Source organism: Poecilia formosa, unplaced genomic scaffold, assembly GCF_000485575.1.
Source record: "Poecilia formosa unplaced genomic scaffold, Poecilia_formosa-5.1.2 Scaffold35, whole genome shotgun sequence".
Classification (NCBI taxonomy): Eukaryota; Metazoa; Chordata; class Actinopteri; order Cyprinodontiformes; family Poeciliidae; genus Poecilia; species Poecilia formosa.
Genome location: NW_006799974.1, coordinates 200,875 through 228,583, shown reverse-complemented (window position 1 = coordinate 228,583; position 27,709 = coordinate 200,875). Strand labels below are relative to the sequence as shown.

Genomic DNA, 27,709 nt, shown 5'->3' with positions numbered 1-27,709 from the left:
GCAGAAGACGAGAATAGAAGGATACAGGGTATTTTAAATGATCAAAAGCTATTTGTGACAATTTCCAATTTCATAAAAAAAAAAAAAAAAAAAAAGCCTAACTTTTTCTGACCTGTTTAAAGGTGGTCCAAAGGAGGCTGCACTTTTTCAGTGGTTTGGCTAATCTTCAATTACAGTCCACAAAGAAAATTTCCGATTCATGTTTTGGCTCATCTATTTTTTATTTTTTTTTCTGATGCGTAATGAGTAGTGAACCACAAGTAGTGACAGAGATGGAAGAAAGACACACAGGAACTATGGAGGAATTCTAATGCATTCCTACACGAGACAATTCAAATAAACACAAAGAAGTGCTAACATCCACCCACACAACGGCTTCACAAAGTATTCCCCAAAAAATGTGAACCGACAGCCCAGACGTGAAAAATCCACCCCGAGAGGAATGCAAACGGAGAGCAGGACAAATGAATGAAACAAAAACCGTGACACAGTGAATGTTTACCTTCAACATGCCTCTCGTGTTCTTCTACGGCTGATTTACTTTTGCGTTCATGCAGAACGTTCAGATCAGCTGTCGTCTCTGTTCTCACCTGCAGAACCGGAGATGAGTCAGTTCCGTGACAGAATGAAAGACGGGAGAAAAAGAGTGGGAAATTGTGAGTTAAACTATGAAACTGCACAGCAGAAGGCATCTAAACATCTTTTAAAGCAATCTGGATTAATAGTTCTTAATCATTAAACTTTTTGCTAGAAGGGTTATTTAAAAACTTGAGAAAAGTGGACAAATTAAGTGACAAAATAGAAAACGGATCCAGTGATTACTGCTGAATCAGGGTTTTTTTTTTTTGTCCGGGTCAGAGCGAGGACGTAGGCAGACAGTAAAACGTGGCTGACAACATAAATCACATGCAGAGTAAACAACCTCCTGGCTGCTAACTCAGAAGATCACATGACTTAAGCTGCAGGATTACAGCAGCTTCTGATTACGGAGCAGAGTCAAGAGCTCCCAGCTTATTTTCTTGCATACAAACAATCCCATGAAAGGCAAAACTGAAAACCGTGACAGTCGTGACAGGTTTAGAGAAGCAGAAGTGGCTGCAATAGTCGAAATGATAAGGATCTTTTAAATTCAGGAAAAAGCCAAAATGCTGAAAGAAGGAACAAAGGTGCATTAGTTCCACCTATAAATTATAAACGATCTAAAATAAGAGCTTTGTAATGCAGGATTACCTTTACCTGACCATGAAAAATCTAGCGCCGAGAAAAAAAAAAGTTACTTCCTAAAAGACTTGTGCTTTTGCTTTTTTTCCTCAACACTTAACATCCATCAAACACTTGAGATAACTCTTGCTAAGTTTTTTAAATCAATGTGGAAGAAAGTCACACCACCTTCTATGCAAAGTTTTGGGGCATTAATTGGATTCACATACAGACTTTAAATAGATCCCTCATTTTGATTTTTTGGAGCCATTTAGAGACACTCTTGAGAGACCAAAACTTTCAAAAAGTTTAGATTTTCTCTGATCAGTCCACAGAATAATGTTCTGAATTTTGGAGGCAGGGGGCTCATAAAGATGTTAACATTACCCTCATAAAAACAGGGTCTTGTTTATTTGGGGAGAGGGGTGCGTGGAGAAGGGCTCAATCATGGTTTTGGCCTTGGAACTTCCCCACAGTTAGTTTCTTGTTAAATCTCCCACTGTGACTGAGGCTTACAGTGCTTTAGATGTTCCGGTTGTTTTGAGACCACCTGTATAAGTCGCCACTCGCTAGCTAGCTAATGCACTATATAGTAGCTACTAAAGGGTCTGATTACATCTGTTATCCATTTGTAGACAATGACTCTTGATGACTCAAGATTTGTAGACAATGATTCTTGATATAGTTGGTGGGAGGCCCAGAAGCCTTAGAAACTTTCCTTTTTCAGACTTAAAATGTCACACCACACAACGTTGTTTGTCATTTCTTTTCATTGAGATATGATATATTACTACATTTATTTAAGCATGCTGTCAGACAGATCCTGCTTAAGATATTCTTGATTCAACAGGTCTAACAATCAGCCAGTATTTTCAGTATCAGTGTTTTTTCACCTTATCAAGGATGCTCAGAACAAGTGCGCACACTTCTTCGTCAGTGTGGTGTTTCAGTAGCTCCGCCCTCTCTGAACTCCCATTGGCTGAGAGCACTTCCTTTAAAATCTTCAGCTGCCACTCGAAACGCTCCAGCTGCTTCTCAAGACAAACATCCAGGTCACTAGACGAACGTTTACCTGCGAGGAAACAAACCAGTAAGAAAAAAAAAAAGAAACTAAGCAAAGCTACTACCTTGTTCCCATGCACAGCTTATACACGGTCCTTACAGGGTTAGAGAACCACTAGCCCACTTTAAAAAACAAAAAACAACAACACAAAAATGTTTGTAAAATTAAGGCATTATGAACACAAACATATGAAAGCACTGCAGCTTCAGTTTGAAATTTTTGAATGAAATATCTTCCATATACTAAACCAGTTTATAAAACATTAGTCATGTTTTTGGTACCATCAAGTTCAACAATGAAATTATCTGTTAAGACATAAATAATAAAATTTTTAGATTAAAGCTAACATTAAAAGTCATTATAAACTTGCAAACAACCACGCACACGCACACAACATTTAAATATTCCAAACTTTGAACATCAGTCTTCAAGACAACACCATCAAAATCATGTTCACCTGTGGGTTAAACTTAAAGGCATTTTCATTTGTATCTTATTTTATAGGAAGCTTGGACAGAAATGCATGCTTGTCTGAGTTTTGAGAAAATCTTCTATGAATGTTTACTGCGTTCTGTTGGCTTCAGTTGGTTGGATAAATCCTGCAGTCTGTAAGCATTCAGCAGGTCCGGTTAAGTGTACGATTCTCAGTATTTCAGTCATGAAATTGAAAACCAATCTGTCAGAGTGAACACCTGGTCTTTTCAAAATCTGTGATGACTGTGAAATGGTAAACGGTAAGCAGCTTTGTACTTGTATAGCACCTTATGAAGTCCAGAGGACCCCAAAGCGCTTCACAACACACTCATTCACCCATTCACGCGCACTCTCCCCCACTGAAAATCTGTAATGTGTTACCTGGCTCATATATGTGCCATTTACAGGATAAGAAAGGAAGGACAAGATCAGATATTGAGACATGCACATAATTTATTATACATCAGCTTTCTTGAAGCAGAAATATAAGCTTTAGCAGAAGCTATCTATCATTTGCAGAAAACTATAAAGAATGAAAAAAATAAAAAAATAAAAAAAATCGAAATCAAGTTTTAACCTAAGCCTAGTTATCATCCTACAAATCAGTCATCAAAATTTCCAACAGCTCAGCCCTACAACACTCAGGAAGGGATCCTGACTGTAATTGATTACATTATGAACATGAAGGGACATGACTTTAAACACATAAACACACACAGAGATCATTCATTCCCAATGACGTCGTCTGTTTTGATGAACCCAGTCAGCCCAACAAAAAACTGTCACAAACTCAACTAGAGCTGTTATTATCACGGTACAACGCTGAACATGAACTGGCAGAGTTCATTTAAAATACGTGCAAACTTAAAAGACTTCAATCTAAAACACGAATCTCAAATGGTGTTTAAACAGAAGAAACTCCCACTGCTATTTAAATTAAATAGTATTTTTCTGATAATCCCAGAACAAAGTAAGGTGGAAACAGGTCAGAGCCTGTCTGCAAGTGAGCTAACGGCCTCAGTAGACTTTATTCTGAAAGATATAAAGACCAGGAGTTGCTCCTTTTAATGTGAACATAAGAGAGAAAACACTTCCTAATAAATCTGTGTTTAAACTGGAATACGGTGTACTGTAGAAACGGATATACAAGCCGTTTCTTTCTGCGAACATGCAGCAGCTGATTCATGGCAAGACGACAGAGTGTCCTGTCTGAAATGAGTGGTTTCTGCGCTGTCGTCTAAACTGCTCATAAACAGCAGGAAGTTAGGAAACAAGAGAAGTTTAACTGACTGAGTCACATTTCACTACAGATGGTTCAGGCTCCCACAGCCCAGTTAAAAAAAACTAAAAACACTCAGAGGTTGTTTGGTAATCATTTTCACTGTCCACTGATAAGAGGGATTTGTCACCAAGGACCAGAAAGGCTGTGGTCTTTTCTTTCTTTTCTTATTCAAACAAATGTCCAAGTAAAAGGCTTCCAACTTTCAACCTTTGCATTTACATGGTTTTAAATATATCAGTTCATCTCTTAGCCTTGGTCTTACAGGTACATTAACTCTTTAAAAAAAATCTATTTCCCACAATAAAACCCCTAAAACATAAATTCCAAAATATCAATTCCTGTGATGATTACAACTCAAAACTAAAATGATCTATGCAAAGATCCAAATGTGTCAAACCTGATACACTTAGTACCAAGTTTGCTACACTTGGTATAAAACTGTGTCAAACATGTAACGTGGGAGTTCTCAAAGAAACAGGAAGTGAAGAAGGTAAGCGAAGTGAAACAGTCAGAAGGAAACCACATTCTGAAACGATCACATTGAAGTCTTGGTGGAAGGAAGATTCATGCTCTGTCAGTTCTAGGCTATAATATACGGCATCATTTTTTTATTTACCAAAAAACTAAACCAGAATGCAGACAAAGTGAGCACAAAACCCAGGCACTAGTAATATAGTCACAGTATTCACCTCAAGAAACATTTTGGCAGTGTGCTTACACAATGCCAGGAAGATAGCATTAGTAATTAAGGACACAATTCACACCAGCCCTGTTTATTCCACTATAATCAATAGTGTGCTTGCCTATAAGGTCCTGGGTCATTTGGGGAGGTGAGAATACACAATCAAACTCTGATGTGGATCAAGAAATCCAACTCTGATCTGCTTAAAAACCTCAGTCTCTGTTCTGTTGAAGTGAAATCTGGCATGGTTCATATATGTGAATGTCAAGCGGACCAAAGACCGCTCCAAAATCAGAAAGCAGACTATAGGGAAGGTCATTTTGGGTAAATACAACCAAAACAAATGCACACGTCTAACGCTAGAGGGAGAAATGGCTTGTGGTCTTTTACAAACAACAAAAGAGAAATCCTACAACTACTAAAAGTTGATGTTATGCCATTTTTCATTTACATTTTGTGAAGAAGGACGCTGCACTTATATGTCTTCTTCAGAGGTTTTCGTGTAATTTCTCTCAGTGGTTCTTGGTACAGCGCCACCACAGGCAAAGGGAAGTACACAGGTTTTTCAAAGGGTTTGGATTATTTGACAGTGCAGTGTCAAAGCAGCTAAAAATGTAAGAAATGTTGCCGTTTTGGTTCCCAGTCAAACCAAGTTTACCAGACTATCAGGTATGAAAACACCCTGAGAGAAGTTAAAAATAACTTCTAAATTATCTGGAAAGGATAAGGAGGTCATTGGTCATCTTTAGCCAAAATGCTCAAAAAACACTTTTGAACCTGAACCCAGCTGTCATGAACAGCGGTGGTTGAGGGTTGTTGATGGCAGAGTGTACTTGAGTTTATCTTAGAGCCACAGCACTTGGATGCCTTGTGTCATAAAGTCGAAAATGGACTCTCCATATACCAAAATGTTCTACAGTCAAATATAAGGCCGTCCGTCCAACTGCAAAAGCTTCTAAGTGTCCTGCATAAAGTGCAATCAACAGAATGAGTAAAACACATAAGAATCGAGGTGTTGCAAAAGCCTAGTCAAACTCCAGACATCAACCTGTCTGAAATGCAATGTTGAGCCTTAAAAGAGCTGTGAATAAACCAATTCCTGCAAACCTCAAAGAACTGAAGAAATGTTGGGAAGATGAGTGGGCCAAAATTCTTTCACAACGTGAAAGAATGTGGGAGGCTGGAAACGTCATCCAGGAAATTATTGCTGCTCGGTGAGAATCAACAAGCTGCTGGATAATAGGTTGAACTTAATTTTTTCTCACACCAATTTCCTGTTTTTGTTGAGATTTTTGTCTGTAAATAATGAAGCAGTGTAATGTTCCTCAAAGCTTAATTTAACACCTACTGAAGAACAGATGATTTTTGTTTCGTCTTGAAACATGAGACCATCAGAAGTTAAAGAGCATACTTTATTTCACACCTCATGTGTTTGGATACGACACCTCCCCTACCAGATGGAAACTCACCTCCTTCATCTTGACGGCTGCTGTCCTTCTGTTTCTTCTCTCCTTTCTTGCCTTTGCTCTTTTTCTGCAGAGAGGAAAAAATGGAAGATGTCTAAGTTAAATTTATTTTTCCCTTTTGAGGCTCTTTACTTTCCACAAGTCTTCTGCTCACAGCTGTAAAGATGGACCAGTTTTGACAGAAAGTGATCATAAATCAGATAACCATCAGCAGTGTGCTGTCAGTAAGATACAAATCTGCTGGTGTTTCACAATTGAAGCTGGCACATTTTACACCAAGACTAAATGTTTCCACTGTGCCCTAAAAAATACAGGATTCCCAGATCCAAAATGGGTACAACGTTGTGCAAAAAATACTGTTATATAAGGTGAAATGCAATCATCCATCCATAAATTACTATAGAATAGCTTATCTGACACTGGATTGCAGAGCTAATAGGTATATAAAGGGAACACAGATCTCAAGGAGTTCCCATGGAAGAAAGGACTTGCAGTCTTTCTAGAAAGTCCTTTGGTCTCCCACTTTCAGAAAGTACTAGAAAACTTTCAAAAGGAGGCACATAAAAACCATCCTGAAGAGATAACTCACTCCAGTCCATTTCATGTAAAGGAACTTTATTCCTAACTCCACCTGGATGATGGAGCTCCTTTTCGTAACTTCTACCCAAGATCTTGTTTCAGTCATGATCCATATCGCTTGACTGCTATGAAGGGCTGGAACATAGATTGACCAATAAATTGAGAGGTTTGCCTTTCAGGGTACCTTCTTCTTCATGGCAACAGATCAGAACAACCCCCTCAGGAGCAGATGAAGCTCTGATCTCTTCAATCAATCTCACTGATTCCATATTGCAGAAAAGAAGGCATCCAGTTTGGAAACTGGAGATCTTATCTTTGCAGGTGATAAAGTTAAACTGATTCAAGCTATCGTCTTCTTTGTGCACTGAGGTGATTCAAAACTAGAAATAGAGAAGCGCAAAGAGCTCATTACTGCGGATGAAGCCAAGATCAATCTAGGCATCGTCCACTAAGATTCTTTAACTCTTGATGTAGACTAAACTTTCAACTTGGAAGGCCTCAGCACATCCTGAAGGTTATAGCTCGAAGACATCAACAGAACTGCATCATCTACAAAACAATGTAATCCTGCTCATAAATACAAACAGAATTGAGACCAGGAGCAGCCCTGGAGGAAACCTCCAAGATGACTGAGCTTCCCTCATTTTGGGGACAATGCAGACACAGATCTTTAGTTATGAAGACACTGTATAGAGGTCTGTAAAAGCAACTCTAGCAAACCTGGCAATGTAGCTACTGTGATACAATGAGGCAGCTATGACTGGACATTGAACTGAACTACCATCACTGACATTCTCAGAATTCAAAATACATTTTATGAACTGACGAAGAGTGTTAGACAGTCACCCATAGATGTGTTTTAGTTAATTTAAGCATAAAAAGGTATTTCAGGATGGAAATGTAATTTGATCACACTGCATCCAGGATGATCCACTCAAAGAGAACCTGAACAGAACTGCTCTCAATCATTTAACCCCAACAAACTAAAGACTAATGTTCAGCTGGATGAGCAGAATAAGCCCTGATCCTCAGAACAAGAGTAGGAGGTTTCTAATTGTGCTCCACATGAATGAAGCTGTAACTTTCTCTCTTTTACTGAAGCATTATGTAACCTCAGTGGCTGCATGACAACAGACCACCGTTTGTGTTCTAGCTGCCAGCTTTCAATGATTATGTCTAACAAATGCAACAGAAATCACAATACAATATTAAAGAAAAATAATTACTGTATTACAAAAATGACCTGGAATCTTTATTATATAGCCCAGTTTATGTTTTGTAAGAATCATTACATAATTTATCGGACTAACGATATATTATTTCAGTGAGAGAATGATTTAGTGTTTGTACTTAATGGCCTTGTCATAATATGCCTTTGGGATGTTACCATAACTCTCATGGCATCTCCAAATGTTGAGAAGGCACTAGCAGGTTTCTTGAAAAAAATGTCTCTAAACAATCAGCCATTCTAATAAGTGCTTTATGTACATTTTCTGATTCAGAATCTATCATACCAAGACGGACTATTTGTTTTTGAACCATTCGATCTTAAACAAATGTGCAAAAGGTTGTTGACTACAGGGTAGAAACAGGCAAAATCAGCACATCAGCTGAACAGGTGATTACATCAACAGCTAAAGCTCCTGATCATTACTAGATATTTTCAGTAGCTAAAGGTCAGTGGATCAGTAGACAAAAACAACAACAACTGTACATAGTGATAGCACTGTTAGATACCACATTTGATTTCCTATTTTTAACCCATTTCTAGTTTACACAACGTTGCAAATCTCCACAAGCTCCTCTGTCTCCCAGTCCAGACTCCAATGAAGACGTTGTTGATCTGGATTATTTCAAAAAATAAAGAAGATAAACATGATAGATATTGATGACTAAAACCCATCCAGCTCTGCACTTTGTAACACAAACACAGTGAAGCGTGGATCCAAACACTCGCAGAAATCATCTCTGCAGTCAAACACAGAGAGGTCAAACAATCACACCTTAAACCTGGTGCTCCCCTCACACACCACATAAACACTTTATTCAAACTGAGCTGGAACAATAAATATCTGTGGCTCAAACACATCGACGTGGAGAAAGAGAAGGAGGCGGAGGGAGAAGGTGGTGCTGAGGAGAAGCATGTGTTCTTGCAGGGGCCCTGGGCTTCATAAAGGCCGTAAATCTCAGCAGAGACTCTTCTGTTTCTGCAAAGCTTCGCCTTCAAGAACAAACCTCACCACACAGAAAAGTACAGCTAAGAGCAGTAACCAGGCTGGGGAGAACATCCGGCAGTCAGCTGATTGGCTTGTTTAAAAGCTTTAGGTGGGGCTAAACTAAAACCATAATACTTTTAGAAAAAGTGAAAGATGTCAAAGATCCAAATAAATTCAACAAAAAAATAATAATTAAGAATTAATAAATCTACCAGAGAAACATTTCCATTCACTTAGTCTGGACTATTGTATAACTGTAGTGATCTTTAAAAACAAGCTCTAGCTTGTGCTTCTTACTAGTTTTTAGAAAGAATCACTGAAGACTTTAAAGTATCTAAACTTGACTTAACTCAATGCATATTAACTTATAGAAATGAAACAACATGGCTAATAAACTTATCGCAACATAAGCATATCAGTCAATATCAATAATTATTGATAAGTCTTTTTGTTTTAAATATATTGCCAAACTAATGATTTGAGCTTTTATTGAGAAATAAAAGGCTTTGGTTCACCTTTATCCACGGTTTTTGGTTCACCTTTATCCACGGTTTTCACTTCAGCCTATTTAATTTTAAGCAGTTATGAGGCACGAGGGCAAAACAGTAAACTGCTGTTGCAAAAGTGACTCAAGAGGTTGTTGCTAGGTAACCAAAGAGAGAGCGAGTTAGTCGACGCCACACATGATGTCACTAAACAAAATCGCCCTTCAAAAATATAATCAGAATAGAAATTATTGAGCTCATTTTATTTTATCACGTGATTAATTGATTAAGTGGTTAATAGGACAGGTCAGATGAAAACAGTAAACAGAACTCCCAGGCTAAATTAAAGTCTGAACCGCGTCCTGCTGAGATCTGATGCATTAGCTCACCATCAGTGACTCAGAGGAAACTTATCACAAAGAAATAAAAACTGGCTCAGCTGACTGTGAGAGGGTTTACTGTTGGGTCATTAAGAGCTCATTGTAAGATGAGTCAAATATATCAAAGGATGAGATCAAGCAGCAGCTTGGCTTCATTCACGGCTCCTTTTGAAGAATTACAAGTTCCCCTGTTATGACTGAACAGAAGCTCAGCACTTTGAGAATATCTGTGTGTGGTTATTTTCAGAGTTTACTAGCAGCTATCTGCTCCATGATTATTAAACATCTGCTAAACAACAGATGTTCTGGTTCACATCTTGAGCTTCTGGGGCAGCATCATCACAAACTAACCAACAGCTCCCTGCTGGTTGTCTGTACACAATCAGCAGTTCGGGTGTCAGAGGTTCTCACAATTAAATCCACTGTAAGAACATATGTTGAAGTAGGTGACTTCAAAAGATGAAAGAAGTTTTGTTCCTGTTTTTCCCAAATATATTATGTAGGATTCAGACGCTGTTTTAGCAGTTCTGTGCAACACTGCAGCTAAAATTGGGGCTGTTTTCAGAAACACATTTTTGCAGTTTTTGGGGTGGATCAAATCTTTGGTTTTAACATAACGTTCCCAAACGTCTGAGCCCTCGGTGAGTGCAGAGGACCCGAAGAGTTGTCGTCTTGCACAGAGGGAGAACGAAGACGGGGAGCGACACGTTTCAACATGTAGACATCAACAGATCAGGGAGCAGCAGTGCATCTAATCTGGTTTCTGTTTTATTCTGAGAGGACAGCTGCATAATAGTGGAGCATATTCATGGATGAACATTGATCCTGTCTAGCTACTGCTTCTCCACATGAAGAGGAGTTAGCTAAAGTGGCTAATCTAACCAGGATGTAACTTCAGTCCTTACATTTGCATGTTTCCCAAGCAGAACCCAAAAAGACAGGGCATCAGAAAACACTCATGGCTTTCTGGAGGAATTGACTAAAGTTCAAACCAGACATGCATATTAACCTAAACTGACCAAGTACAGGGAAAGTTTAGTCTCACTTAATATCAGACGGTGAGAGAAAAAAAAAAAAAACATGTCTTTTATACTGTCTGTGTAAACATTTGGTTTCTACTGTATTCCTCGTGGTCAGGGAACGCCTTCAGATTTACCAGGAAGAATTATGTAAAGGGATCTCTGGAGCCTGTTGCTACAGTTACCTGGACACAACTAAGCAGAAAACAACAGATGGATAAATATTTGGATAGATGCACTTTAAAATGTTTAAACAAATAATAAAAAAACAAAAAGTAAATTGTGGTAAAAGCATAACTTATCACAACTAAACACTTTTTATTTTTAATTTTGTTTATTCATAGATTGAGAAATAAAAGGCTTTGGTTCACCTTTAGAAATGAAGGGCTTTTTAAAGTAAAGAGACTTCTCTGATGATAAATCAGAAAAAAAATGACTTTCCTTTAGGCACATGTCCTTTTAATGAGGACAAGTGAAGTGGTTCCATCATCAAAATATCCTTTTCTCTAAGGACAATATTACAAGAAGATGGGTCAGTAGTACTGACAAAATTAAACATGGCTGCAAGACATAAACTTTGACTAAAACACCCACATATTTTTAGTTTCTCCTTGTTAGATGATGAAGTCTGTATTCTCTCTAGGAAAAGTCAAACTTCCTGTTTTGTTTGTTTCCTGTACTGAAGAGTTTCAAGGTCATCAAGTTCAGCCCAAAGCTCCAAACTTATTCATCCTGTTTAACTTTGAAGCTTTCAGACGACTTCTTCATGCCTAAATCTTGTTTCTCTTTAAACAATTTGGTGAGCAGCGGCCCAGACAGAGACAAGAGATAGTTTCCAGGTTGGGAACAGTGACCACAGAGTCGCATTCAAGGAACAAAAGCTGGACAGGTCTGAATCAACCCACAGTCTGCCAAGATTCCTGTAAGATTTCTGCATTCTATTTCTGTTTGGAAACCAGACAGACTGTACATAAATGCAATCCAAGAGGGATTAAACTTCCAGGCTGGAACTGTTACCTAAAGGTAAACATGTCTGATCAATACATGGTTTTCCAATGTGGTCCAGGTTGCTAAACCAAGCCGGACGACAGTCTCCCTAACCTGACTGGACTTGAATGCACCAAAACCTTTAGGGTAACAGGGGCCTGACCTTTTTAAAGCAGGAGTGATGGGCACTCTGTGTTTACATCCAATATGTCAGAACTTATTTGGTCTGTTTCAAAGAATAATCCCGTTAAATCCACCAGGGTGGGACGATCAGCCTGCTGGACCGACCTGCTTCTGTTCTCAGCTTATCAAGGATTTACCCGGCTTTCCTGTTACACAACAGCTTCTGGAGACGGCTTCTCTGATGAAGAAATAAGTCTGGAGGGAGGCTAAGGGCTAAATTATTCCTTTTTGTTCTCTTCAACTGAAATCTTCCCGCTAATTGTTGGCTCTTAAGGTGTTGAAAAGATGAGGCTTTCCCTGGAAGACGTTGATTTCCGATTTTCCTTAATTTACAACAGGTTGAAGTGATTAGGAAACTATAAGATTATTTCCATTTATGCAACAAAGCAGCCATCTCTGAATATTCTTAGTTTTGTTGCATTAAATAAATCAGAAAACTGTTTTTTTTTTCCTCTCAGTGTTTGACCTAAATTGATCATCAGTCTGATGATTAAAAGAAAATCAGTGGATTTTGATTTATTGGGGAATTTTTTGAGCAGGTCAAAATTCATGCTCAATCATTCCAGACGTCAGATAGCTGGATTATGAAATTTTTAAAACTTTGGCTGTTTTGATCAATCAAATTCAAACAAGACTACCCAGTTTAAAGAGTGTTGTGTTGTTTTCTGAACATTTTCTCTGCTTAGTACAGCTTCTCATCAATGTGCTCCAGAATAACATTCTGGAAACTCGGCACAGAAACTCATAATCATGAAGCAGATGTCCACAAAAGCCTCCAAGTGCCCAAATCAGCATGTCAACAAATCAAAAAAAAGGAGAAAGAGCACCTATTATCAATCAGAGCAACCTTAAAGTGACAGAAACTAAAGCAAAACGTTTTGAACTCGAAGACAGATCCTCACAACTCACCGCCCCATAAAACCTTGACAAAAACAATTCTGTTCCAGAAAAATGCCTTTCCCTCAATAGATCTCCTGAGATTTCTGATGCATCGTTCCAAATCAAGCAGCTGTTCCCAATCTCACCCTTGCTCTCTCTTATCAGTTTAGTTTGCATGGAAACATTCTTGATCTGACAAGCGAGGTCATTTCTCATCCAGACTACAGAAGCTTCCATATGGTATCCAAACAAAGTCTGTTCCTCCTTTAGGAAAAAACTGTGGAAAACCATCGGTTTGTTTAGCGTTTCCAGATTTGGTTGAGAAATACACAAGAGTTCAGGTGTATGTGTTCCAACTACTCTCATATACAGAGCAACATTTAAAGATTCTTAAAACTTCAAAAACAAAAGCTGTTTATTGCCTTTCCAAGGAAAAGCAATTATTTTTCATCCAACAGAAGAGAATATTTCTCCATCCATGTCTGACCTTTTGATCTGAATGCCAGCAGGGTCTGCAACAAGGCGCCGTTCACGAGGAACGAGACCGTTTTACTGCCTCCTGTTGATATTTCAGTGATTTCACCCTGAGCTCATCAGCAATAAACCTGAAGGGTTGAGTCGATCCACCCAGCAGAGGAAGATCGTTTTAGCCGTTTGTATTCAAGATATAACCCACAGCTCCTAACCACAGAAGAGAGTTGAAATACTGATTTACTAGCAAATTAAAGCTTCGCGTTTTTGCTCGGCTATCTCTTCACCACAATAGACAAGCACTACAACCTCAATACAACAATCCCCAGCTCCATTCTGCCTCCACTCATAAACAAGCCCCAGAGGTACTTGAACTCCTCCACTTGGAGCAGTAACTCATTACAACCCAAAGAGGAGAATACACACACTTTTTTTTTTTCCCCACCTGAACACGATGAGCTCAGACTGCCAAGGTGCTAATCTTCATTACAGCTGCCTCACACTCTGCTGCAAAAATCTCTGGTACATGCTGGAGTGCTGTGAAGCCAGCAGGATCTCCTCAACTGTGCTAAAAAATATTGATAAAAAAGAAAAACAATACACTCCAATCCACAGAAATATAGAATTAGTGAATTTGCATTAATGACTGTGGACTGAACTGTGACATTATTATGTAAAACACTGGAGAGAAAGGCCCGTCTGGAAAGAAATACAAGAAGCTATTAGAGATGTAGCAATCAAGGTCTTACTAACAAAATCTAGTTTTCCTTGAAGTCCAACATCCTGATTCCAGTTTTGACCTATACAATGTTTTTTTTTTTTTGTTGTTGTTGTTGTTTTTGTGGACTGTTATCCACTAAATAAAAGAGGAGCACAGGTATTTTGATAGGAGTTTTGAATACAACAGTAAATTGCAACTTTGTCCACAGTTTTGCATCAATGTATCAGACCCTAAATATTTCCTAAAACAAAGGTCTGATTTCTCAGGTCTCCAATCTCACATACAGCTGGGCCACTGGGCTCCAGAAGGAAGTAAACATGATCTAAAAATACTTTTGAATAAAATGAAACCGATAAGAAGCTGCTTAAAGGAGCAATGCAGTACTACAGACTGATGGAAGCAGTCCAATATCAGAAAAGATTCAAATAAATCTAAATCAAAGCCAGACTCTGCTACGACGACAGGTCCACGGGCCTAGCTTTGGACACCACATGGAGTCACTTCTATCAATAACCAGAGGAGGACAGCAGCTGTCAAACTTCATGTTTTCCCTCTGAGAGGAGGAATTACTGCCAGGAGCCCTGCAGGACAGGGTTTGCAAACCATGACAACTTCCTGTAAGAGTCTGGCATGAGGGTAGGAGATTGGAGAGCACGTTATGACCACTCTTTAAAAACTAAAGAAGAGGACGATGTCTGGCTCAAAACTAGCTTTTTCATTAAACTCCTCCACAGACCCAGGGTCAAGTTCATTCAGGTTCTGGCCACATGTAGTCTAAAGTGAGACAAAATACCTTGAGTGTTGGTTTGTTTTATGATTTATAGACTAAAAACAAGGCAGGAAAAAGCCCAAGTTGATGCAATGTATTTTACATCTTTATTTCTCATTTTTAAAATTCCTTATCTCAAAAAATGCTGCCTTTACAGATTTTAGCGTACTTGTTGTGTCTGGAGTACTGATATAGAGAGGGGGCTGGGGGAGGCAGGCGTGGGAAACCCTGGGATTCAAACACGAAGCTGATTGAAAACAGATGTTCACAAACCTTATGCCACATTTTATCTGCTGGACAGAAACCGACCAAAGCCTCCGGTCTGTCCGCCTGGTTCTGGTCCAAATGAGGGTTGACATATGTTGGCTCAAACCGAGCTCTGGACGCCGCTTACCGGGAGCTGCAGCAGCCGCTGGCCGCCCGCTAAGAAGCATCCTTCTGACAAACAACCCGAACTTCCCCCTGTAACTCTCCGCGGTGCTTTAATCCTTTTCAGCGGAGTTTCTCACCTTGCTGTGGCTGCAGCCCATTCCTCCACCACCTCGGAGCTCTGCTGTTGGCTTCTCTCCGGTGCTCCGTCCCGGTGCTCCGGATCTGCTGATGACAAACTTTCAAATTGAAGAAAAAAAACTTGAACGCAGCGCGGTAGACACTGACCAAGGGGTGGGGCTTATCGTGGTGCATTAAAAGACACTCAGTAAATCTAAGCATTACACATTTATTTACGTATTTATTTTGTGTGCTTTTTATATTACGTGCTGGGCGGCGCTTGATATTTTTCTCCATCCTTTCTTTCTTTACTTTGTCTGTCTTTCATTCATTCTGATTCTTTCATTTATGTTTTAAATTAATTATGTTGCTTAATTTAAAGGGAAGGTATTACGTATTTTCCAGGTTCATAGTGTTATTTTTTAGCACAATCAAGTAACTATGTTACCTTCAGTTGTTATAAAAATCCTATATATGTAAAATATAATTTAAAATGAATTTGACTTTATACTTTAACAAATAAAAATTTGACTTCTGTCTATCTAAAAGCTCCTGCTCTTTGTGAAACAGGAAGTCATCACATCACTCCTCTTGTTTTCACCTGCATTGCCCTGAGAAGTAGCTCTTAAAGTATGCTAAGCAGATGAGCAGTTCCACCAGGTGTTAGCTAATTGCTGCTAGCTAGTCTGAAGAAGCTAAGTGCAGAAGTCATGAGGGAGGTCTGCTCTGTGAGGCTGAGGCTCAGCTTGGAAACTACAGCTGTGAGGAAGAGCTGCACCTCAGTCCACCCAAACGTTTTGCACAACATTGTGCATTGGCTGCCATAGATTAAAGAATTTCTTAAACGTGCATAAAAAAATAAATAAAAAAAATCAAGGCAAGGTTTTTGATGATTGAATAACTTTATAACATGATATAAAGCTCACAAAAGTAGAATTTACATAACCCCACCCTTTTGATATTTATTATATCAAAATTTGTCTGATTTGTATTTTATATCTGATATTTTTAAGCATATTTTATTAATCCTATTTAGTTTATTATTTACTTTGTTGTTTTGTTGTTTCGAGACTAATATCTTTAATATTTTATTACTAGTTTTTCTTTATTCTAATGTCTTTCATTCTGTTTATTTTATTTTTTTAAATCGTTTTATTTATGGTATTAATTAATTTTTTTTTCACATTTTTATATAATTTATAGGTATTAGATTTTTTTTCTTTGCATATTATTTATTTATTTATTTATTTATTTACATTCATGACTAATTAATTTGATGTTTGTTTTACTCCCAAACTGTTTTTTATTCCATTTTAGTTAGCCTCAAAAGAAAGTGTTATCTTTTCACTCAGCTTAAGTTCTTGTATTTGATCAGTTTTAGAAGAATGCCTGGATTTGTCTGGATTTTTTTAAACCTCTTTAACCTTGACCAATGCATCATTTAGGTATAAAAAGTTAATAGTTCTTCCCAAAGTACTAATGTCCTAATGTACTGTGGGGAGAACAGCTGCTTTGAAAGTTGTGTAATTTCTCACAGCACCTGAAGTGGCATGTTGAAATTGAGCATGCGCAGACGCGCCTCTTTTGTCTGTGAAAGCGGTTACGATAAAGTAGCAAAATTTCAGGGTCCCTAGAGATTAAAAACGCTTCTCAAGACTCCCATCTGAAGGTTGTTCGGTTTGTTTTCTACAAACCTTAAACTAATCATAAAAACATGCGGGGATGGTGTGACGTTCAAGACAATAAAAAGCTTATTTATCCAGCAGACATTCCTGATTTACCCTGATATCAAAAGCATCTGAGCTGCCTCATGTGATTTTCAATAGGACTCTGTGAAATTAAGGGGCTTTTTCTAACAGTAGCCATAGCGACAAAGTTAAACAATAATCAAGTTGATTATTGTGATTAAAATATTTCTTCACAGGCCCTTTAAAAGTTTAGATCAATTTTCTAGAGGCCTTTAACAGCATTAATTAATGTAATACTTTATTGTCTAGTAAAATAATTAACATCATCATTTCCCTAAAAATGATGATGGGATTTTCACCCAGAAAATCCCAGTTTTCCAGGTGGAAAAGTTCTCAAAGACCTATTGTGCAGAGATTCTGGGAAAAAGATCAAAGCAGGTTGTCATTTAGTTTCACCTGAGCTGCAGTTGTCTTCATGAGTCACCCGTGAGGCTTTACTGTAATAATATTACTGTAAAAATACGGCATATCTGAGTGAATCAAGCACACAGCCCTGAGTAATGATGCCTAAGTGCAGCTTCAGCTGCACAGTCAAGTTGGACATCTTTCTGCTTGGCTCCATGAAAACAATGACTTCACCACATGGCTACCAGCTGAAGTCACAGGCATTTCGAAACAGTTTTCCTTACTGCAATTCAGTAGACATTACGTGATAAATGTAATTTCCATAGATGTGCTCAGATTTATTGGTTAACTACCACAGCCATAAAAATATACATAACCAAAATGAAACGTCAATGCACACTGAAAATGATGAAGGCATTAGTTTAAAAGTGATCATTTTAAGCTAACGCTTTGATACCAAAAACTTTAAAGATGTTAATCAAAGAGTCTACATGAGTTCTTCTCTTATGGTTCTATTCAGGAAAAATGTGAAATGCTCACTACATGTTTGTGATAAATTTCTGCCAAATGAGTTTAACCTATATCTTGGTATGTTAGATGGATGGAATATAAATTCAGTGTCAAATACCAATGAAAAAGGGGACTGAACATTTAAACAGTGGTCACTGGTTTCCCCTCTGTTCCTTCTCACGTTCTCTGACTTCCTTATCTTCAGCTGTTTTGCCAACTCAAACCTTTGCACAGCTTCATGAGATACAATCATTACATCACAACATTAAAAGGACGCAATCAGAACAGATTAAAGTTTGCCTGCTGCAGCAAATGCTCAGTAAAATTCCTCTCATGTTTTGGTGAAAATATTCGTCTAGATAATCTTCACAGTTCTTGGCACTTGATCTTGGACTCAGTTTTATCAGAGACATAAGAGGAAGCAGAACCTTAACAATTCCCTTGTGAAATTACTTCAGCCTCAGGGCTTGTTGCCTTGGAGAGACGTAATTATTTTAAAGCAAACGGTGCTTATTTATGAACTTTAAGTGAGGGATAGATCTGTTACAGATTTTTCCCATTTTTATAAAGATATGACTCTTGAGACAAAGGTTTTGTTTGATAGAACTGGACTGAAAGAGTCTTCAGCTCCTCTCAGATGATCTGCTCCTCAGCTGACCCCAGTTACTGCAGGATACTTGGCCTCCCTCTCAACATAAGACAGAGAGAAATATGCTACTTCTTGCTTTTCAAAGGACTAGGAATGACTCACCTACCTAACAGATTAAACACATCCACTCCATGTGCAAACAAGTACAGTGCTGTGAAAAAATCTACTCAATCTTATGGATTTATTCCAGATTGTTTTTTTATTTGCTTTTTTGTCACATATACATGTTTCACAATGTCACATTTTAATATCAGACCATTGTATAGATAATCTTTCATTTTATTAATCAAGTTGGAAAAAACCTATACAAATCAACCTGCCTCTACATGACAAAGTTGTTTGCCACACTGTTACTCCACAACCCAAAGTCTTCCTCTTTTTTCTCGACCTTAGGGAATAACGTCTTTGTGATTATCAAGATGTTTTTCTTTGGGGGTGAATGACTTTTGTGCCGTTTTAGATAGCAATAGTTTTGCCATGGAACTCTATCATTATGGCCATTCTTTGCTTTGGTCCTTTCTTATTGTTGGATTAGGAACACTTAGCATAGTAAGGACTTATCTGGCACTTTTCCAGTCAAGGCGCTTTACACTAGGCCTTCCATTACATTTGCAAACACATGCACTCGTTCATACACACCAGTATCAACATTTGGTGGCAATGAGAACAGGGTGTGGCCACTGAACCAAAATTTCCAAATCAATCCCAGTTAATTCTTCATATGATGAGGTAGGTAGGTATGTTGGTTACAGTATTTTGTCTCTTAATGAACTCCTGCTTAAATACTGAAGTGAATAAAATTCACACACAACACTGTCCTATTTAAAACTAAACTCTAGAATCCTATTTTGAGGGAGAACAAGACAAATCCAGTGATCTATAAATGTCTCCTTGAACTGTGATTCTCATATGATGTGAAATGGTGTGCAAATGAGCTGGTTCTCTCCATTTGGGGAACTAATTTTGTATTTTGATATATTCATATGGAACAAAATAGAAACACAGGCAAAAAAACCCTGAACTAACAGCCCCGGTTTAGCATTGGAACTTATTTATTGCAAAATCCCTCAATGAGCTCTGTCAAGACCATCAGTCTTTATCCTGGGATGATATTACGTCAATATAATCCCAATCTGGGCACTAGTAGAAGCACTGAATATTTTCAGGAGAGTTTTCTGAGCACAGGAAATGTTTTTGTGTTAAAATAGACAACAGAGCAGGGATATTGTGGGTACTATCACATGAATACTTATGTAATCTTCACTCACAAACATGACAATCAAATTTGCGTATAATCTCATATTTATCCACTAGTTTCTTACCAAATCGCTCTTGTAAGACTGGAAGGCCAATTTAATTAAAATTTTATTAGATCTGAAAGCAGTTGGATGCAGTCGTGCTTGATGTTTCCGTCGATGTTTCTAACGTAAAGCAGACGGCAGTTAAACCCTGGATGATGAGGTCAGTGTGGGTGGAGCTTTACAGCAACCATCAGAAAATGAAGCAGCTGTTGTTGGATGGAAACTTCATGTGACGCTGAAAACAACAACTGCTACTCCTGATTCTGCCACGACGACGACAACATGCTAAAAATACACACAAATTCACATTCCAGCCTTGATGCCGTCCTAGTGTGTGTGGGAGGGGCGGAGTTTGTGGGGTGGGGGGCGATAATGTTCAAACTTTGTCAGGGTGCAGTACTGTACAGACCGGCTGCAGATCCCAATATAAACTCAGGCCCTGACAGCTCTATAAATAGTCTGCAGGTCATTGTGGAGCAGATTACAAATCAGCGTGAGAAAATCCAAACAGTTCAACCTGAGTGGCCACCTCAGTCTAAACCACTGTGACAGTCTGGAGACTTTAGGTTCTGCAGACACAGAAAACAATGAGTTGGTCACGGTCACATTTCTGTGTAGTAAATCCTGGTTACTGACCTCAAATTCAAAACATGGAACGCAATACAATAGATCAAAAGCATGTAACTATGTTTTCAGGAAAAGAATGTAGTGTGTATTAAGCTAGTGTCCCTAGTGGCCCCTAGTGACCCTAATTTGAAGGCCACTAGGGGCCACTAGCCCCTACTGTCAATAGGTTTCATATAGATGTCAATAGACATCGATATGATGTCAATAGACACTTTAGAAATGTTTCTTGGGTTACATGTGACAGTGTCCTGATGTATTAAAGATTTTTTAGTTTTGGACTTCAGAGGAAATTGAGCTTGGAGAATTTCTGGGAAGAATATTATAAAAGTGTAATTAAATCCATACTTGGGTTGCAGGCAACAGATGTTGTCTTGTTGTTTTCGCTATGGATCAGACTTCTTGTTTGTTTCAGCTCCCCTATTGCTAAGCGACACATATTTCTTTAAAAGAAAAACAATCCCCAGTATAACAGTAAGATCACATGTTTGTTTTTAAAAAGTTTATGGATTCTGTTTGTCTTGAAAGTGGCCATAAAAAATCTTTTTTTCTCTCTCTTTAAGAAAACCAAACTGCAATGTATTTTGTTCTGCTCCACTGTTAATCTTCAGATTCAATTACCTTCGAAGTACTGAAAAATCTCCAAAGAAATGGTATCACCTTGTGGAAAGAGGCAGACATGTGTAAAACCACTCAGGGTGTTATAAACTGAGATTATCTAAATATAAAGCTCCAAGAACAAAAATCTGTTAATGTGTCACCTTCTTCTCTTAGTTGAGGCTGGCTGCATGAGCCTGCTTCTGGTTCTTAATTTGGAGTAGTTTTTCCTCACTGTCAACCCATACTTATTCTGGATGATGGTGTGAAATTGAAAATCTGGTGCTATCTAAAGATTTCCTTCAAAAGATACTTTTTGTTGCCTACCAGCGACATAATCTGACTGTATTGTCGTGAATTCATTTGAAATAATATTAAACAGTATTAGATTACATGCAATTGGATTAGAGCTAGGCTAGATTTTGTGTAAAATACGAAAACATGACTGCCTTGCTAAAACTTTCTATGACATTCACAGACGTCAAAGTCCTGACTGGCAGGTCTTCTCAAAAGTTGATATTTGTCTCCATCTGCTGGTCAAATACAGGACTTCAGACCGTCATATCAGACGAAGGAGGAACTCCAGGACTGTATTATTTTAAAACTGCCGTAAAACTAACCCAGTCAAACAGGGGTGGTAGTGTCATGATCTGTGGTTGTTTTACTGCAGCTTACTGCAACTGACAAAATAATTGAATAACAAAACATCTTGAATGAGAATGTCCAGGCGTCAATTTGGAACTGGAAAAGCAAGAGCAATATTCAAGAGAAGGGTTATTGAGAAATCCATCACAATAATGTAAAAGCCTCTTTGCCAGGCCAGTTTTCACAGACACTTGATCCCAGTTATTTCTGCCAAGGGTAAGCCAACCATAGATTACGGAAAAAATTACTTTTCATTCTAGGTAGCTATTACTTTCTTCTTTTTTTTAAATAACAATATTATCTTAAAATTAAAATTACATTTGTGTTCACAAAAGCAATAAAATAAAAAGAAAATTGAAAATAGGTTTGAAAGTCAAATGAGGTGGGTCAAAATGTAGCCAATCAGCCAAACAAAAAAATTTGTATATAACATATTCATGACAAACACAGTAGGATTAGACTAGGTTGAATGGACTTTGGGTTGTTCAAATGTTGACAGACAAACAGTCTAGTTAACTGCAAAACAGATGTCACAAGAAGATCTTGCAAAAATCATGCTGACTTTGAAAATAATGTTCAACATCTATTAACATTTGATCTTCTGTTAATAGGGCAATATAGAAGAACGTGATCTATTGCCAAATATTATTGCTACAATTATTCTCTAATCTGGACTCATCAGACCATAATATCAACTTTACACATTTCAAGTATATCCTGTAAGATTCCTTGAACTTTAATCATTGTAAATGTATTTTTTTTTTGTGTGTGACCTTAAGTGCAAAAATGAAATCATGCCTCTTGGGATACAACACTGTTTAAAAGTCTTCTTGCAGTCATTTGAGAAAACTGTTAACCCATTTCACCTTTGTTCCATCTCTGCTAGGTTTGTCCTTCCATTTTGGTTATTGATCAAAAAGTCAAAGTCCAAAACAAATCCTTTGAAATTATCCTAGTTTACTTTTCACTGGCCAGTATCAACTTTTCATCAGTTGAGGTAACAACTGCATGAAGATAAATGTTGAAATATTTAAAAATATATATCTGTTTCAACTTTTAATATTTTTATTTTAGCTTCTAGAGGAAGTCTTAACGGAAGGAAAACGAGGATTAGCTTCATCTTTACTTCGGTTTGTAATTTTACTTTTTTCATTTTTGTCCAAATAGTATGGCTAAGTTTATTATTCACAATATTCAATTGTCTCTTTCTATATTTGTTTCCATAGTGGACAATGAAGATCCCACTTGCTTGCTTGCTGTTGCTTTTTAGCTCTGCATTCTGTCAAGGACAAACTGTTGGAGACCGTTACCGAAAATTTATAGCCCAGCATATCAATGGAGGCATGAGCCAAACCCGATGTGATGCAGTAATTAGCCAGAGAGGCATTTCAAAAACTGACAGCAATGACTGTAAGGAAACCAACACTTTCATCCGAGCCAGCACTAACTTAGTTAAACAAATTTGTGGAAGTGCAGGTGAGCCGTATGGTCAAATGAGGAAAAGCCTTCAACCTTTTGATGTTGTTGTCTGTACTCTGAGAAACCAAGGTGCCAGACATCCACATTGCCAGTACAGGGGGACGAGTCGTGTCAGAAGAATTGCAATCAAATGCGAGCAAGGCTTTCCTGTACATTACGATGGAGACGTTGTAGTCATTGATGACTGATCAGATCCAGCGGTCTTGTGTGCCTTCTTAAATAAAACATATATAACATTTGTGTTTCTCTGTGTGCCTTTTTGTTAATAAAACAACCTTAACATGATTTACAGTGTAAAATTAACTCAAAGGCATTCAGAAAATACTAAATTTTTATGAAATAAAATGAATATTTCCAACTGGAATATATCATAACATAGACATTATGAGTTTACCTCATACACAGTAAGGTTTCATAGGATGTGCAAAAGTCATTTTCTCCCACGGTGCTGCCAGAAGAAAGCTAGTCTCAAGGAATACTGGCCTCGATTGCAACATTCTGGATTCTTACGTGTATGATAGGAGATACATACGAATAAATTGTTGAATATTGCAGGTATGTTAGCTCTGACCTTGTGAATTCTGAACAGTGTTTAGTGCTACCATTTTAAAGCAAAATTAAATAAACTGCTAAATTAATTACGTACAAATTCACTTGAAATGTTATCATTCTATAAGAAATATCTTCTTTAGTTTCCCATTCCCCACAGTTTATGTAGTAATCTGAACTTGTTCCTGAAAACAGATTTTTCCCCACACACAGAATATATATTTTGGCAAGACAATCAATATAACAACACAGCAGGTGTAGTTAAGACAAAAAAAAAAAAAACTTTAGCTGATGAAGATAATGTTTCATTGCATGTTAGACAAATGACAAAGTCAAAAATATTGGGTAAAATATATGGATCAAAATCCCAAGCAGTGGAACAGAATTAGAATTTTTCAAACCTGCAGCAAGTTGAGAGCAAGATAGATTTAATGAATATCTGGAAATCCTGGTAGAAATGTCATACTTTTACAGTAGCCTCTTGCCACTATCTGTCCGATATGCCATAAATGAAGTTCTCTTTTAAAATATCAAATAATCAGCTGATCCCAAGTAAGTACAGTATTAAATGTTTAAATTATTTAATCTTTAGAGTTTCTTGGCAGAATTTAATTAATACACAATATCAGAGGGTGAATTCCCAATTGCACATTTTGCTTAGGTTACTTTTTGCTCAATAACATTACCAAGTGACATATTTAGAAGATAGTACAGAATTTCTGACTCCTGATACAGTGGCAGGATTAATGGCTGATTTTATTATCTGAACTGCAGAGTTTGAAGAATTCATTGTCATATTTTTTTTTTCCTGAAAGAACTGAAGGTCAGCTTTTCAGAGGTTTGCCAGGTGATGGGTAGTTCAACTATATTTGCCCCGTCACAAAGAGAAACCAGGACAATTAAATTTGATTTTCAACAAAATTTCATCTTTATATGTGCATTTTCTCCCAATCAGACATATTATTTTTACCATCATATGTCCTCTACACGTAGGTGCCATAACTACCAAAATATATCGTCATAATATAATCTTTTGCCGCCCTTCTGCCCCACAATGCACCACCTTCAGGCCTGGCTTTCGTGTCCAGCTGAGAAAACAATTTTCAAAACTATTTTTCATCATAAGGGGTCTTTTGGGCTGCACTTTGCTTGATACCTCATTGAACATTAAACAACATTTCTTTTAAATCACCACTACCATTCCAATAATGAAAAACACTTGAAATAAGTCATCTGTACGATATATGAGCTTCAGGTTTTCATTTAAATTACTGAAAGGCAACAATTAATTCAACTGTCTACCACCAGATGGCAGCACCTTAAACTAGAGTTGACCTTTAGGTCATGGGGTAACAGAAGGCCTTCACAAATGAAATTTGGAAGGCCTAAAAGGCTCTAAGCTTTCAGAGAAACAGTGTAACACTTAGCAGAGTGAGATAATGTTTAACCAAAGCCTTTGATTATTTACAATAAAACGTATTTAAAAATATTTTATTTTACTTAAAAAGATATATTGCTTAATCAATAAGCTCTTTTCTAATGGTTTTGAACTTTTTACGTTTGTGATTTTGTTTTGCTTTCCCATTGAAGGTGAATTGTTGTTCATGTCATCTTCGTTTTACTGTTTTGAAATTCTGCACTAGTTCTTGTGGAAAAAAAAAAAAAAACATTATTTAGCTTCAGGATTCACATAAGAATACACAACAAAAAGTGTTTTCTTTGGAGAAGACGTCATTCTTGCATGCAACTTACAATCTCTTTTTTTTGTTTCTTCTTCTGGATGAAATTTGCTGCTGGAAAAAAATCTGAAATCTTAGGAGCAACTATTGCTAGTTATCATGGCACCTGTTAACAAGACACCTTCATAACAAAACAACAACCATGACCTTCTTTACTCCAGATAAATCCAATGTCACAGTTGTGTGATATTGCTTCTTACTACAATGAGGAAGCAATTGAGCAGCATTTCCAGATGCTGGATACGCTGCGTTATTGGCAGCATATCCATTAACACCTCTTGCAAGGCCTTTTATGCCATCTCATGAAATGACTCTTTTCATAATAAATTCCCATTACTTGCTGTTTTTATTTTCAAAATATGAGAATTAGATATGGCTAATACTTATTTGTTTAGGAACATGTTTTAATTTAAGATGGCATACGTCAATAATGCAATTAATTTAATTGAATCTTTAATAGTTTGTCAAACAAAGCTTGGTGAACCAAACAAAAAGAAAAAGAAAAGAAAAAAAAACTCTCCTTAATTGAAAAATAAATGTGACCAAAAACACATTCAAGACAAAATTTCCAACAATTAAGAAGGAAGATATCTAAATAAGTGAAATTGAGAGGAGGGGTGTCCCCTGCCTTTGCACAGCATTTCATATTTTATAAAAATATCACCCTCAATGGAAAGGAATGGGAGTAGTATAATAATTTAAACTATGTAATAGCAAAGAAGAGATCATTTATTAAAAAAAGAAAAAACAAACAAAAACAGCCTCCTCCCATATCTGGGTCCCCTCCCATTCTACCTAGCCATATAAAGCTTCATAATATGTTTACGAGATCTAAATAATCAGATACCTCCCATGATATACCCGTACAATGATGATCATACTTTATGCACTTCTCCTCTTTCCAATTGGACGTGAGTATTGCTGCGAACATTAAATTATCTTGGCATTTTACATTGACGTTTATGTTCATTTAATTTGTCCTTCAGGATGTGCACAAGAACATACAACAGAAACTGTTTCTGTTGGAGCAGATGTCACTCTAACATGCAGCCGGAGACCCAGTTCTTCAGGTTACCTCTTCTGGATGAAAGTTGTTGCTGGAAATTTGCCTGAAGTCTTAGCAGCAACTTATACTTTTGATAGCAACATTGCTAACTCTACACCTCGCATCACAACAAAACAAGAACCAGGAACTTTTCTTCTCCACATAAAGCAAACAGAGCTGAAAGACACTGCTTTTTACTACTGTGAGGAAATAATAGATCTACAGAGAACCCTTTGGAATGTGACTTTTGTGAAAGTTAAAGGTAATTGGAACAATTATTTTCTGATGCTCCGCTTTCAGTTTTTAGAAGTTTCTCTGTAGGAAAAAAATGTAGGTTGCATAAATTAGTTTAATTTATCCCACTGCATTCTATGCAAACTTGAAAATAATGTATTGTTCCATTATATCTCTAAGGACCAGAAGCTGAAATTACCACCGTTGTTCAAGAGCCTCCATCACTTCCAATCCATCAAAGAGACTCTCTGACTCTTCAGTGTTTGGTCCAGTCTGAATCTGATGACCATGCAAGTTCAGATCATCACAGTGTTCACTGGTTCAAAGCCAACAATGATGAATCTCCTCACAGTAAACTTTATGTTCATGGAAAATCTGCAAGTAAATGTGAGAGGATTCCTGAGACCCCATCTGTGAGGAAATGTGTCCACAACTTTTCACTGAGCGATGTCGACTCCTCTGATGCAGGAACATATTACTGTGCCGTGGTCACTTGTGGAAACCTACTGTTTGGAAAAGGAACAAAACTGGAAATTGAAGGTATTATTACCAATGTGTCATTAAAACTTTTTCTTGTTCAGAAATGATTTTGCAATGAAGCAAAATCCTCAATAATCAGAGTGTAATGTGTGCCATAATTATGACTGAGCCTTAAAGTTAAGTCAGTTCTTGTTTTTGCTCAGTATACCTTACTATTTTCTCCTTTAATTTTCAGGATCCTTATTGGTCTCTCATTCTCTTGGGACCATTATATTGATTGTCCTCCTGTGTGCTGCTTTGGCCATCAGTGTGATAGTTATTGTCCGACTAAATCAAACCAACAAGAAACTAAGGAGAGGCACCACTGGTATAAAAATTTTATTCTAATGCAGACACTCTTGACATTGCATATATATATA

The 27,709-nt window shown here is 37.5% G+C and overlaps 3 protein-coding genes across 3 annotated transcripts in view; 2 read left to right on the top strand and 1 right to left on the bottom strand.

The window, feature by feature from the left end:
* ccdc69 (coiled-coil domain containing 69) overlaps nt 1-15,497 on the bottom strand; it is a 43,179-nt gene extending 27,682 nt beyond the window's left edge. Inside the window, exons 1-4 of the mRNA XM_007550280.2 lie at nt 15,366-15,497; nt 6,171-6,234; nt 2,094-2,272; nt 503-590 (exon numbers count right to left, since the gene is read on the bottom strand). Coding sequence (XP_007550342.1) covers nt 503-590; nt 2,094-2,272; nt 6,171-6,234; nt 15,366-15,386 — 352 coding nt within the window. The 5' untranslated portion in view covers nt 15,387-15,497. The remainder of the gene's footprint in view (nt 1-502; nt 591-2,093; nt 2,273-6,170; nt 6,235-15,365) is intronic.
* A 7,196-nt stretch (nt 15,498-22,693) lies between these two features.
* Nucleotides 22,694-23,479, top strand: LOC107836005 (ribonuclease-like 3). Its single transcript, XM_016670560.1, has 3 exons — nt 22,694-22,761; nt 22,839-22,894; nt 22,991-23,479. The coding sequence occupies exon 3, from the start codon at nt 22,997-22,999 to the stop codon at nt 23,429-23,431; it is 435 nt and encodes a 144-aa protein (XP_016526046.1). The 5' UTR covers nt 22,694-22,761; nt 22,839-22,894; nt 22,991-22,996; the 3' UTR covers nt 23,432-23,479.
* A 2,538-nt stretch (nt 23,480-26,017) lies between these two features.
* The window catches only part of LOC103136843 (uncharacterized), a 2,487-nt gene continuing 795 nt past the window's right edge, over nt 26,018-27,709 (top strand). Inside the window, exons 1-4 of the mRNA XM_016670559.1 lie at nt 26,018-26,442; nt 26,518-26,838; nt 26,991-27,350; nt 27,526-27,657. Of these exons, the coding sequence (XP_016526045.1) occupies nt 26,400-26,442; nt 26,518-26,838; nt 26,991-27,350; nt 27,526-27,657 (856 nt within the window). The 5' untranslated portion in view covers nt 26,018-26,399. The remainder of the gene's footprint in view (nt 26,443-26,517; nt 26,839-26,990; nt 27,351-27,525; nt 27,658-27,709) is intronic.

Bases quoted from the DNA above. Each gene is read 5' to 3' on its own strand.
- LOC107836005 (XM_016670560.1), top strand. From the start codon at position 22,997: ATGAAGATCCCACTTGCTTGCTTGCTGTTGCTTTTTAGCTCTGCATTC.